The sequence below is a fragment of the Lycium ferocissimum genome, chromosome 3 (assembly GCF_029784015.1).
Source record: "Lycium ferocissimum isolate CSIRO_LF1 chromosome 3, AGI_CSIRO_Lferr_CH_V1, whole genome shotgun sequence".
NCBI lineage: Eukaryota > Viridiplantae > Streptophyta > Magnoliopsida > Solanales > Solanaceae > Lycium > Lycium ferocissimum.
This window is the reverse complement of record NC_081344.1, coordinates 61,713,481-61,726,839: the sequence shown is the minus strand read 5'-3', so window position 1 is coordinate 61,726,839 and position 13,359 is coordinate 61,713,481. Positions and strand designations below refer to the sequence as shown.

Here is a 13,359-nt window from a genome sequence, read left to right as displayed (position 1 = left end):
TTTGTTTGATTAATTAGTAGATGACTTTTATAGTAACCAAATTAACCTAGCTACGATAGAGAAGATTTGGTGCGTGTGCCCTCTCTAGGTCTTCAATTAATTAAAAGTCCTTCAGGAGAAAAACATCACTAAATATAATATAACACAACAGATCTAACTCATGTTTGTAAGCGATTAAGACTATAATGTACATATTCTCTTTATTTCGTTCTAATTTATGGTTATTAAGGACTATTACCCTGACAAACATGATTGGAATTGTTATTTAACAAATTTGGAAGTGTTAAAAAATAAGCTGCGCATTAAATCCATTATTCATCAGATTAAGCTTTAGACATGTCTCTTAATAGAGGCGCAGATGCACAGCATCACAATGAGGGTTTACCTACAAATATGACATTATGATCTAAATGCATTTACGCACGATTAACTGATCAGAACTTGTCAACAACTATCATTTAAGTCTAGCTAAACGTGCAATAGTTCACAGAAAGTACATGTTTATTTACAGACAAAAGCTGCACAAATAGGAAACCAATTTGATTAGAACAAGACTGCCCCATTTAAATCCCAGTTTTTTTTCCCCTTTCCCTAACCTTCTCTCCCTATATCATCTATTTAATACGAACACGGTAATTCTAATGAAGCAAATCTGAAAACTATGTCACTACCCTCAATAGCTGGTGCAGAAAGAGGTTGTCTTGTAAGAACAACAATAAATTGTATAAGGCATCAACTCTGGATCAGCGTGATCACGTCTCCTCAGCCTTGGGGATTTCAGCCAAAGCATCTTCCGCTCTCACTTTCTGGGGAACAAAATCTGCATAAGTAGTATCATAGGCAAAGAATGAATCAGCGGAAAAGAGAAGAAAACTTTCTATTGGAGCCAAATCATTGGTTATTGGGGAAACTGTAACTGATACCTGAAAGAAAGTCAAATCTGGGTCTTTTGGAAACAACTGAAGCTGAAACAACCAAAAACATGTCCAAGTCACTACGAATGCAAACAAAGTGATTTGTCATAATACAGCATGCTTCATAGATTATATCTGAGTTGTGCTCCTTGTATTTCTCTCCTTAAATTGACACAACAATCGGAATTCCAAAGCATTACATCTTTTTCTTGAGAAATCAGAATTTCAGAAAACACTATAAACAGAGTTTAAGTAATATACACCGTTAGTTTAAACAATGTTTACTACCATCAAATCAGCTTTACTTCCTGTAGCAGGTAACATCCAACAACATACCCAGTATAATCCCACCAGGTGGGGTGTAACCTGTGGGTCATCCAAAATTTGGATGACCTGATAGTGTTGTACATTATTTACATTGACGGTGTATAAAACTTAAAATCACAATAACAAACCTATTACCAAACAAACAGTGTTCCAATCACAATCTAGGTCTAACTTGACCACATCGAACTGAATTGCAAAACAAATCAAAAGGTAATAGGAAGTTAGGACCAGTGTAAGACAGCAAAATTGCAAATTCAGGATCGTTATATCCCTAATTCTACCTTTTTGTCCATTTTTTTTTTTTGGTTAATAACCTTTTGATGAGTTTTTTTTATTAGTTGTTAATAACCTTTTTGTCCATTTCAAATTTTCTTCCTCTAAGTTTTTCATTTAAATTTGTTGCACATTACTGGTAGCAATTTGAGAAATGACATTTGAACTCAACACTAGCAACTCTAAAATAAGAGGGTTCTTTTCTCTCAATTTTTTTTTTTTTTGATGACGTGGGAACCCACAGCAGCTACCCTTAGGGTGCGCACAGGGTAAACCCAGCTCCTATGCAATAGCTCGCAAACCACATAGGAGAGATAACCCGCACTAGGCAAGCTCCGCGCGACGAGTTCGACCCAAAAGGCAAATCCCAATAGCAGGGGGTTTCGAACCTTTCACCTCCATTATGAAAGCCCCATGCTCAACCAACTGAGCCACCCTTGCAGGTTTCTTTTCTCTCCTTTTTCTTTCTCGGTTTTCCATTTTTTATTTTTTTTTAATTTGGAGTGGGTTAGCCCATACATAGTGGTAGAGACAGGTCTTGAGTGGAATCAAAACCATGCACCTATTTGAATTAACATAATAACAATAATGTCTCGATCCCAAACTAGCTGGGGCCAACTATATAATCTATATCTATTCAGACCCATGTGTTGAGACAAAATAAATACTGTTGAAACCCAAGACTAATTGAAAATGGTGTAGAAAATGTGGCTGCGGCAACAAGGTTTCATTGATATGGTGAAAGTCTGGTGGCAGAACTACAATATTAGAGGCAGCACTAATTAATCCAAATTCAGAAATTGAGGAATCCCAGAAAAGACATTTCAAACTGGAACAGGGATGTATATGGTAAGCTAGAAGCCAGAAGGAACAAGGCCCTAGAGGAGCTTGCATCTCTAGAACAGCTCACTGAAACACCACAGGCTGAAAAACAGAAACTGTGAAATTAATTTAGCACATTCTATTTTCCAAAAAAAAAAAAAAAGAACAGATTTAGAAGAGATAGTCAAGGCTGAAGAAACTTCATGGAAGCAAAAAGTCAAGGTGTCAATGGCTAAAAGAGGGGGGCAGGAACTCTAGATATTTCCAGTCAATAGCAAACTCACACAGAAAATTCAACAATATTAACCAGCTGAAAGTGGATAATGAGATTATTGATGATAAGGTACAGATCAAAGAGGAGATACTGCAATTTTACCAGAACCTATACATTGGAAGTCCAAGATGGAGCCAATCTTCTGGAGTTAGCCAGACTCAGTCATAGAGGATGGAGATGTAGAGTCCATTTGTAGAAGCGCAAGCAGTTATTTAATCATGTGTCTTGGACAGGGCCCCTGGCCCAGATAGCTTCGCTATGGCTTTTCCTCAAAAGTCATGGAATTTTGTTAAACCAGAGGTAATGGGGACACTCAATCACTTTCATCAACAGGGTCATCTGGTGAAGTCATGCAATGCCTCCTTCTTTGCCTCGATCTCTAAAAAGAAGGGCGCCATAGAGCTCAGGGACTACAGAGCAATCATCGTGATTGGCAATGTTTACAAGATGATGGACAGGTTACTTGCAGATAGATTAAATGTCATTAGCAAAACTGGTCTCTAACTTCTAGAATGCCTTTGTTAAAAGCAGACACTGAAATCAGCTGAGTCTGGAATTATGCGCAAACTTGACATAGAGAAGGCCTTTGACTAAATGGGATGGTGTTATCTAATGTCCTTTTGAGGAAGATGGCCTTTGCAACCAAATGGGTGAGATGGATCAGATTCTTGTCCAGTTACTCTTCAACCGCCAAAGTAAGCCATGTTAATGATACCCTAGGCATTTGCATCGCTCTACCTCTTTCTGAGAATAAATTGTTTACGTGTTAAGCTGCAAGAGGCACTTCTTTTCACGAGCAACTACGAACAACTTTAGATGGAACAAAGTTCCACTACACCTTTTGTTTTCGATGATTGTTCACTATTATGACGATAATATTCAACCAATTATTTACTAGTCTGGTCATCTTTTAGTATTTCCATCAAAATATGGGAACTCAAGTTGTTTCAACACCTTTAGTCTAACATGTTTAACGTCAAGAGAGTAAAGAACATTGTGCAGAATATTCTTAATGAGTATGTCACAAGTAAAAATTCTACGAACTAGGAAACTGTCCTAATTCATGAAACTAAAAAATCCTATATCAGGAGTTCTTGTATTCTTAACCAAGTCCAATAAAAGTTTTCCGATTTCATTTCTCTTTTGTCAAATACGTTTCACGTAAAAACATGTTATCCATTTATGATAAACCACGCAGGTTGGGTAGAGTCAACACGCAAAGCAACAAATACAACATGACTAAAGAGTTGCATATCAAATATTCGGATCAGAAAATACACATAAACCGTCTGTCCAGGAAATAGAATCATATGACAAAGGATTCTTTAATCTATCAGCAAACTTTGAAGTCACCTACTATCTAGTGTGTCACTTTTGGCTCTTTAATATTATCAAAACATATATCTTTTAACAAAAAAGTTTAGCCCGTCTGATATAGCTTCTGAAAATGATACAAGACATTCACTTTTTTTAGAACTTGATGTTTTTCATACTTGGTTTTTTAAGTCTTCAGCAGTGTAATTGAGTAAGAATGTTTAAGATACTTTTAATGATTGAGTGCTTGGTAATAAATTTAATCTAAGCATATCTACTATTGAATTTATTAGATAGATTTCAAAACTATTATTAGCTTTTAGTTACTACCGCGAAAAAAAGGTTCAACAAGTCAAATCAATTTTCAAGAAAATGAGATGATTTTTTTAACCAAATTAACTTTATAAAAATGTTTTTACTATTAACTTAGATTCTTAATAAATAAGCTAGTGATTTAGTATTTTCTTCATTACTTCTTGTTGTATATTTGTTTTACTTTTTGTAGGTAAAAATAACTATAGTAGCTAACTATTTTATTTTTTTTTTGGCTAAAAATAGTTTACTACTATATTTATTTTTATCTTTGAAAAGTGAAACAAAAAGGCATTATCTTTTGTCCTCAACCATACTGGGGAAGAATGATTAAAGCAAAATACGAGGAAGAAAACAAGTGGATGACCAAGGAGGTGCACACTCCTTATGGTGTCAGTCTGTGGAGATCCATCAGAGTTCCTTGGCCTTTCTTGTGGAATCATTCCACCATTAAGCTAAGTAATGGTCACAAGACTTCTTTTTGGGAGGACAAATGGTTGGGAAACACTACAACAAAAACAACATACCCAGTGAAATCCCACAATGTGGGGTCTGGGGAGGGTAAAGTGTACGCAAAACCAAAAAAAAAGTGTACGCAGACCTTACCCCTACCTTAGAAGGTAAGAAGGCTGGTTCCGAAAGACCCTCAGCTCAAGAGAAAACATGGCAAAAAAGGTCAGATAAGGACAAGCAATTCAAAGCAGTATGAAAATGAAAATAACGAAAGCGAAAAAGCCATGATAAAGCAGTCTGAAAAAGGAGCAGTAGCGACTACAGATAAATAAGATAATTGAAGTACAAGAAACAACAAATAGTAGCACAAATCAGAGGACAAGAAACTAAAGAGCAAAACTGCGACTACTAGTACAAAAGGATAAGCAGGACTACCTACTAACCTTCTAACCTAATATGAGTTCTCCATTAGGAATTATTCCTGACATTCATGAGCTGGCAGTAAGCCAACACAAGAAAGTAGCTGAGATGCAGGAAACTCATGGATGGAACCTTTCAGTTCAGGAGAAACTTCAATGACTGGGAAATCAACACATTGACAGAGTTCTTTAGGCTACTAGAAAAGTTTAAAGGCGCACAAGAAGGAGCAGATAAATTGTGGCGGGAAGAAGACAGCAAAGGCATTTACAAAGTGAGCACATCATACAAATTTCTGAACCAGAGTAACCAGCAGGTGCAACTTTGGCCTTGGAAGCACATTTGGAAAGTGAAGGTACCATTCAAAGTTGCACGTTTCACATAGCTGTTGGCAAGGAAGCAATACTGACTCAAGACAACCTAAAAAAGTGAAAATTATCTCTTTGTTCCCGATGTTACTTGTGTGGTATAGAGGGTGAGACAGTCAGTCATCTATTTTTACATTGTAGGATCACAATGCAGCTTTGGAGGATCTTTGTGAATCTTAGGGGCATTGTTTGGGTAATGCCAAATAGGATTACTAATCTACTCCATAGTTGGGAGGAGGCAGGAATAGGAGCCTCAGACAGAGATAGATGGAGGATTGTCCCAGCTTGCATTTGGTGGACAATATGGAAAAAGAGAAATTCAAGGTGCTTTGAAGACAGTAGTAGTGATGTACAAAAGATCAAGCTGAATTGCATCAAACTTTTTTGTTTTTGGTGCAAGCAGATTTACCTAGAGGAGACTGAATCCATAATTGAAATCCTAGGAGATTTTCAGATTTTTGGATCAGTTTCCTCACTTTTGCTGTAAATATAGTTTCAGTGCAATCTATGCATTGTTTAAGTCAATAAATACCAATGTTACATTGTCAAAAAAAAAAAAAGGACAAAAAGAAACAAGTACTGACGGTGACAGCTAAGAACTGTCTGGCCGGGAAAAAATTGACTGAGGCGCTGACGTCATGTCGAAAGAAGCATGGGCTGGGCAGTCGGGTTACTTTGGGTGGGCATCAAAGTAAATGGGCATGCTCGGGTAAATATTTTGCCTTTGATGAGCAATTATGCAGGAAAACTACACAAACTGCCCATAAAAAACAAACTAATTACTTGTTTTTGCCCATATGGACTTTATTTACCTGTAACACCCAGCAGCCCAAAATATTTACCAGTAGGCCCATACCAAATATCCCTTTTCCCTTCCCACTATGTCAGTCGTCAGTCTAATCTAGCTATTTTTGTCCGTAGCTGTCAAGTCTTAGATGTGTCCTTAATTAGCTCTAAAGTGTCGTACTTGTTTGCTTGTTTCTTTTTATCCATCTTTTCTTCAATTCTTTTTTTTTTTTTTTTTTTTTTTAACTTCTTTTTATTATTTTTTGGTCCTTTTGTCCTTAATCAACCGTAAAGTCGTGGTAGCCATACTTATTTTCTTGTTTCTTTTTGTCATTCTTTTCTTTAATTTCTTTTTTCTATATTTGGTTAGTTTAACTTCTCTGGCCAGTCGGGTAATTACTTTGGGTGGGCATCAAAGTAAATGGACATGCTTGGGTAAATAGTTTGCCTTTGATGGGCAATTATGTAGTTTTCCCTATTATTTATGAGGAAAACATACCAGAGCAACCAAATGTTGTATTAGGTCATACTGATTCCTATATGGAGATTAAATCTCCTCAAATCCCAAATCAAACATTGTATAAACTTATGCTGATTTATGTGGAGATTATATCTCCTAAAATCCAAACCAAATGGCCCCTTGGTTTATAACAAACACAAACTCCGGAGGGAGGTCTCTAAAAAATTTCCGTAAATTAATGCTTAATAATTAGACTGAAAAATAATCAAGTCAACCTCATAGACCAAACTAAGCCATATAATTTGAGACAAGATAAATTGTAACACATATGAAGCAAGAAAGAATATGATATGCTAGCTCAACTTATTTTCATTTATAAGAAATGCAATGATAAGCATCAAAAGGCTCCAAAGGTGGCAAATTACTTGGAATGACGAAAATGGAAAATCAATGAAGACAGAGTACGTTGAAATAACAGGAAGTCATTACTGAATAAATTTAGTAATGCTATGCATAAAAGCACAAGCACTAAGTGAATTAAAAAAAATAAAAATAAAAATATATATATATATACACACACACACTAATCTAAAAGTAGGAACTCCCAAATTGAAAAATTAAATTACTAAAATGTTCATCAAAAGTTGAACGACTATTTTACCCTTCACTTAAATATTAACCCTATCTATTATTGTACATAAATATAAATACACATTCTAATAAATGGAATTTTAGATAGAGTGTGTACTCCACACGTCTAATCAAATTGTTGGAATTAACAATTTTAATTTTTAGATGTGCATCAAATGCTGCAATAAAGATGAATTAAAGAAAAATCAGCGAATTAGATCTCTCTTAACCGTTAGCAAACGTGAGGAAATAGGAGTGTAAAGGACACCTCCTCTCTGAGTTCCATCCGATGAGTAATCCCACTACTTGTACTAATATATAAAACACAATGTACAAGTACAATATATTTGATATCCTCTAAAATTTATGATACTGTTTTGTATTCCCAAACAAATTCATGAAATCTTGATTTGCTTATGATAATTTACAAAGTTTCCATTTCCCAACTTAAAGAACAAGCTGATGAAATGTTGTTCAATCTTACTTTTTCCTCACAATGATCATGCTTTTATACTTTGTTGGTTGCAGATATCAAGTATCGTTTTCACTCGATAAGTTCTCTTTTACTAAGGACATTTTTTGTTTAAAAATAATTGCTTGTAATTATGCTTATGGTATGGTCTTGGAGTTTGAATCCAACACGTACATGTAAGTGATCTTTTTCTGACATTGATTACATACCACCAAAGGATGTGGTGAAGCGGATCGGGCTGCTCCTCCATTATCCAGAGGTCTCGGGTTCGAGCCCTGGGTATGGAAAAATCCTTGGTAGGGAGCGCTTCCCCAGGTTCCCCCTACATGGCGCGAATCCGGATTAGTCGGACTCCAATGTGGATACTGGACGCCGTATGGGACAAAAAGAAAGACATTGATTTCACTACATTATTCTCTCTATCTACTACCAACATTATCTTGCAACACTAACTTCACCTTATTAAAAGATTTGCCCTGAAACTCTTAGCCAAACACTATCAAACTTGGTTGATATGCCAATTTGTATTTAGTATGTATGTGATTAGTTTTTTCTTTACTTTTCATTACGATTTACCACCCACAAAAGATGGATAATATTGTGGGGCAGAAGTCTTTTTCTTTATTAAGTTAGTTTAATCAGATCAACATTTTTCATTTTCAAAAACTAGCAAAAAGAAAATTCAATTTTTATTTTATAACTCAAAGCCTCAAACACATTTGTTGAATATTATTTATGTAATTTTTTAAAAGTTTGTTGTCACTGAAATGGCATACGCTCGTGCTCAAACACTAGTCATGAAAAATGTAACATCAAAAAGTCTAGCTATTACACCAGGAACTCAGGTTCAACTAGCTTTATAAGTGATGGATTGAGAGATACTCACACAAATGGTTGTATCCAACATAATTGTTGCGATCCAGAAAAGAACAAGCATAAGCCTCCCTGCAAAATACTTCAAGAAATTTCTCCTGCATGAAGCAACCAAAAATCTGTTAAGAAATTGTAAATATGTATAGCAAGTTAACATGCAGAGGAAAGCTAATACTACTGCTACTACAGCTCCTGTTACAGAATTAGTAACTTCCACAACCATTCAAATTAATCAACTCAAAAGCAAATTCTTTATCCTTTATATTTTCTTCTTTGCCTTCATTTTCCTTATAAGACAACCCAAGAGAAATAGGCTGAGAGCACAAATCCGAACAGGTAGCTTACTACACCTAAAACCCTGAGCTTAGGCTTGATCTTAATCTAAAGTCCATTTCAAACCAAAACCCCATAACAAAAGAAGAACAAGATGCTGGAAGGGGAAAGGGAGAATCACTAACATATGAACAAAAGAAAATTTACAGTGAAACAACCAAGGCTACTGAAAATATAAGAGAAATGAGGAAATAACAATGAAACCACAACACAATGCTACTACAATTTCAAAGCAAAGAATCCACACCTAATTGCTCAACAAAGGCAATTCCAAAAAGTTTTCTGCTTATAAAATAAAATGTTGTAAAGAGAAAATGAAATAAATCTGGATGGTAATAATTGACTACTTTGGTGCAACTACGTTACCTGAGAAAAGCAACATGGACACAATAAAAATATATTTCAGAAAGCATCAACTACAACAAGGCCTTTGATGCTTTCTAGTCCAGAAAAGACACTAGATTTACATTTTCCAAATACATGAAGCATTTACCCAATTCAACGGACTTAGAAACAAGGATTTCCATATTCCACCAGTCTTACTCCTCAATGCATTAGACCTGAATACTTCGCCAAAACAATTAGATACTAAAAGGAGTATTTAGGCCAGCTAAGAATATGGTACTTCTAAGGATCATCTTTAGCTTAAGGATATGAATAATATTCGCAGATATGTTATGTATTCTAAGGATCGTCTTTAGCTTAAGGATGTGAATAATATTCACAAATATGTTACATATTACTACTTGTGGCTTCACTAGGTCCTGGTTATATTTGTGATATTATCCTGTAAAAAAGGAGAGTTCCATTTGTGACATTAGACCAAATCATGTGTCTTTAGCAGCGTAGCCCAAATTTCTCACTGGTAAGTGGCTTTTGTAATCTCGTATAATTCAATTAAGATAGGCCTCAACCTCAAATTAGTTGAGATCGGCTTCATGAATCCTATGGATAAATTTTGTTCATAATTCTATTCGATTTAACTTGATTCTAATGCTGAATAAAGGGCAAATAAGGAGTTCTCTAGAACTAGAGGTTCTTTAAACCACACACTTATCCGTAATACGGGTATCAGTCTCTGATGTCATAAAGCGACTCCTTATAAAAACAAAATGTATTGCAAGTGTAAGACAACTAAGCCTTAATCCCAACTAAGTGGTATCACCTATATGAATTGCTTTCATTGTGTCTATTCTTAGCCAAGTCAATATTTATTCCAAGATATTGTAGGTCTAATTCATCTCCGTTATCTCCTTCAGTCATCATATTATCACACCTACGAGTCAGTGCATATACAGTCTTATCTAAGACATGTTTTTTTTTTTTTTTTAATGTAAGGCATGGTTAAAACTACCTAGGTTAAGTTCTCTCATTTTATCCACTATTTCTGTTTTGTTGCACCCTCTGTTGGTTATTATTCCTCTAATTTTGTGTATTCTACATAACATTCATCTTAATATCAACATTTCTCACCATTCATCAAGTGAATATGTTGGTCTTTGACGACCCATGATTCGATGTGCTATAACATTTCTTATCTTCCCATTACATAGCACACTCGTACACTTTTCATTTCATCCACTTTCTTTTAATTTTGTGTAGTATCTCCATCTATTATGTCATTCTCCTATAATATTTAACTTATACATCTAAAAGTCAGCATTTAGACTAAATCATCTAGTCTAATTACTTGAGATTTTGGGTGATATCATATATGCCGTATCAGTAACTCTTTTATAATATCAGTGTACATAAGACAATGAAAACAATATGAACAGTATCAAATATAAATAATTGAATAAGGACTATAGAGCCATACCGTAGCTTTGTTAATAACAAAGGTTGCTTCGTTCGACATCCTAATATCAGGATTTTCATCCTTTATCATACGATGGATTCGATTATGAGGAAATTGATAAAGAGTACTCTCACTCTTCTCATCTTCCTCCTCTTCATCGTCATCCTCCCTTTTGTTCTTTGACTTTAATTTCTTCTCCTCTTTTTTTTTGGGAGTACCATTGGTCGTTGCTTCATTTTTCACCTTCACATTATTTGTTTTGCCCTCCTTTTTCATTTTCTCCTTTGTAGCTGGACTTGCAACTCCATTACTATTTGACTTTTTCACTAGCTTTTCTTCAGCCTCTTTATCTCCTTCCTTCTTATTTTGTGTCTTGTTCATCTTTTTCTCTTCTTTTTTCAACGGACTCGAAACACCATTGCTCTTAGCCTTTTTTGCTGATTTTCCTCCTTCTTCTTCCCTTTTCTTCTTGTTGTTGTTCTCATCCTTCTCATTTTCACCTCCATTACTAGAACCACCATTTTGATTCTTATTTTGTGTCTTCTTCATGTTTTTCTCTTCTTTTTTCAATGGACTCAAAACACCATTGCTTTTCGCCTTTTTTGCTGATTTTCCTCCTCCTCCTCCTCCTTCTTCTACTCTTTTCTTCTTCTTGTTGTTGTTCTCATCTTTCTCATTTTCACCTCCATTGCTTTTCGCCTTTTTTGCTACTTTTCTTTCTCCATCTGCTTCCTTCCTCTCATCCTTCTTCTTATTATTCTTTTCATTTTTGCCTCCACGACTAGAATCTCCATTGTTCTTCGCCGTTTTACCTGTTTTTTCCTTCTTACCAAACACTGTTTTCCCCGAATCTGCAGCTCCAAACAAAAAAAATGGATTAAATTTTCCATTTTTCAGTTAAAATTCACGAAAAAGCAGTAGAAAAACAACAAATATTTTAAATCAAAATCACTAAATGCAGAAAAAAGCAATGAAACTCTCCATTGTTCTTTACCTTTTTCATTCTTCTCCTTCATATTTTTCTCCTTTTTGCTGCTTTTCGCAGCGACATTTTCAACCTCCTCTCCATTTTTGATCTTCTTCTTTCTCATATACGTTTTTAGGTTTTCACTCTCACTACTATCCACTATTTTCTTCACCTTTTTCGCTTCGTTTTCATCTCTTTTCCTCTCCTTCCTTTTATAAACCTTCTTCTCTACTTCCACCGCTTTTTCTTCTTCTTCTTCATCAGTATCGCTTACATACTCCTTGTCAACATTCTGTACGACGTCGTTTTCTTCGTCCGTATCGCTTACATACTTGTGTACGGCGTCGGCGCTTTGTGATTCGGTACTGGATGATGATACGACGAAGATCTCCCGTTCGTCTCCGTCGTGGTTGCTTGAATTTCCGTTGCTCTTCTTCGGCATTTCTAGAAGCTTCTTAATGTTCCGTTAAATTAGCGCCGCCGTTTGCAACGGAGGTGCGCCGCGGAGAAGGGCAAAACTAGTTGCTGATTCGATTTTTGCAGAGGCGTTATATTAAGGGCTTTTTTTTGTCGGGGTGGTGAAACTTACACACGTGGCTTTTTGATTCGGTAGTGGGCCTGCTACCTATGTGGAAACATGGAAAAAATATTCATAACTAATTATGAAAAATATTTAATAGACTGCATTTATGATATATAGCTATAGCTTCGGAAAATTACGAAATGTAACTATATTTTGGGTTTTGTGGCACATATATAATCCACACACGCGTTGATACATTATGCGTGTATACAACTCTTTCCCGTGTTTTCACTTGATATTGTTGCTACCCACCTAATACGGTTAAACATTCAACTTAAAAAGGTTTAGAACTCTAGTTCTGCGTCTTTTCGACACTTTTTTGGATTTTTAACTTCTACAAGTTAAACTCAAACATATTAATTAGAATTCATTTTGATATGCGGGATGAGATAAATAAGTATATTTCATATTTTATATGAAAATAGTTAAACCCAATATTTTAGTACACTAGTAAATTGGTCCGCGCGTAGCGCGATTGCAAAATACTTTAGTGACGAACGAATTTTTTTTCTATTCTTGACCATCAAATGATAAAGAATTTTTTTTTTTTGCAACAACTAAAAATACATTTAAATTTACTCAAAACAGATAACTTAAAATATAAATTTATAATTTCAGCTCAAAGATATTTTATAAAACTTCTATAAAAAAAATGTAGCGATAATCTAAACCATAAGGTAATCTTATGAATATAAAGGACCATAACATCCCAATTAAAAAAATTCTTTTACATCAGAAATATTCTTCCTAAAAGAAAATTCAAAAATTTCCTCTTATTTCGTCATGTAGAAATATTAAATTTCACTATATATTTGATTTAGGTGAAATTACTTTCCTTATTATTATATATCCTTTTGTACATATATATGTGTAGGTAAATATATTATTATACACGATTGTATTGTTTTAAAGTATAGTTGTTTTCAAAATATTTTCTCAAAATAAAAGACAACAAAATAAGGAAACTGTATTGCGCGGTACTC

The 13,359-nt window shown here is 34.9% G+C and overlaps 1 protein-coding gene across 1 annotated transcript; it reads right to left on the bottom strand.

Moving 5' to 3' along the window:
* Positions 1-283: 283 nt before the first annotated feature.
* Positions 284-12,413, bottom strand: LOC132050348 (uncharacterized). Its single transcript, XM_059441578.1, has 5 exons — positions 11,821-12,413; positions 10,848-11,677; positions 8,709-8,793; positions 924-965; positions 284-820 (listed from the first exon to the last, which is right to left on the bottom strand). Exons 1-5 carry the CDS (start codon positions 12,233-12,235, stop codon positions 753-755), a joined length of 1,440 nt encoding a protein of 479 aa, XP_059297561.1. The 5' UTR covers positions 12,236-12,413; the 3' UTR covers positions 284-752.
* Between the last annotated feature and the right edge of the window lie 946 nt (positions 12,414-13,359).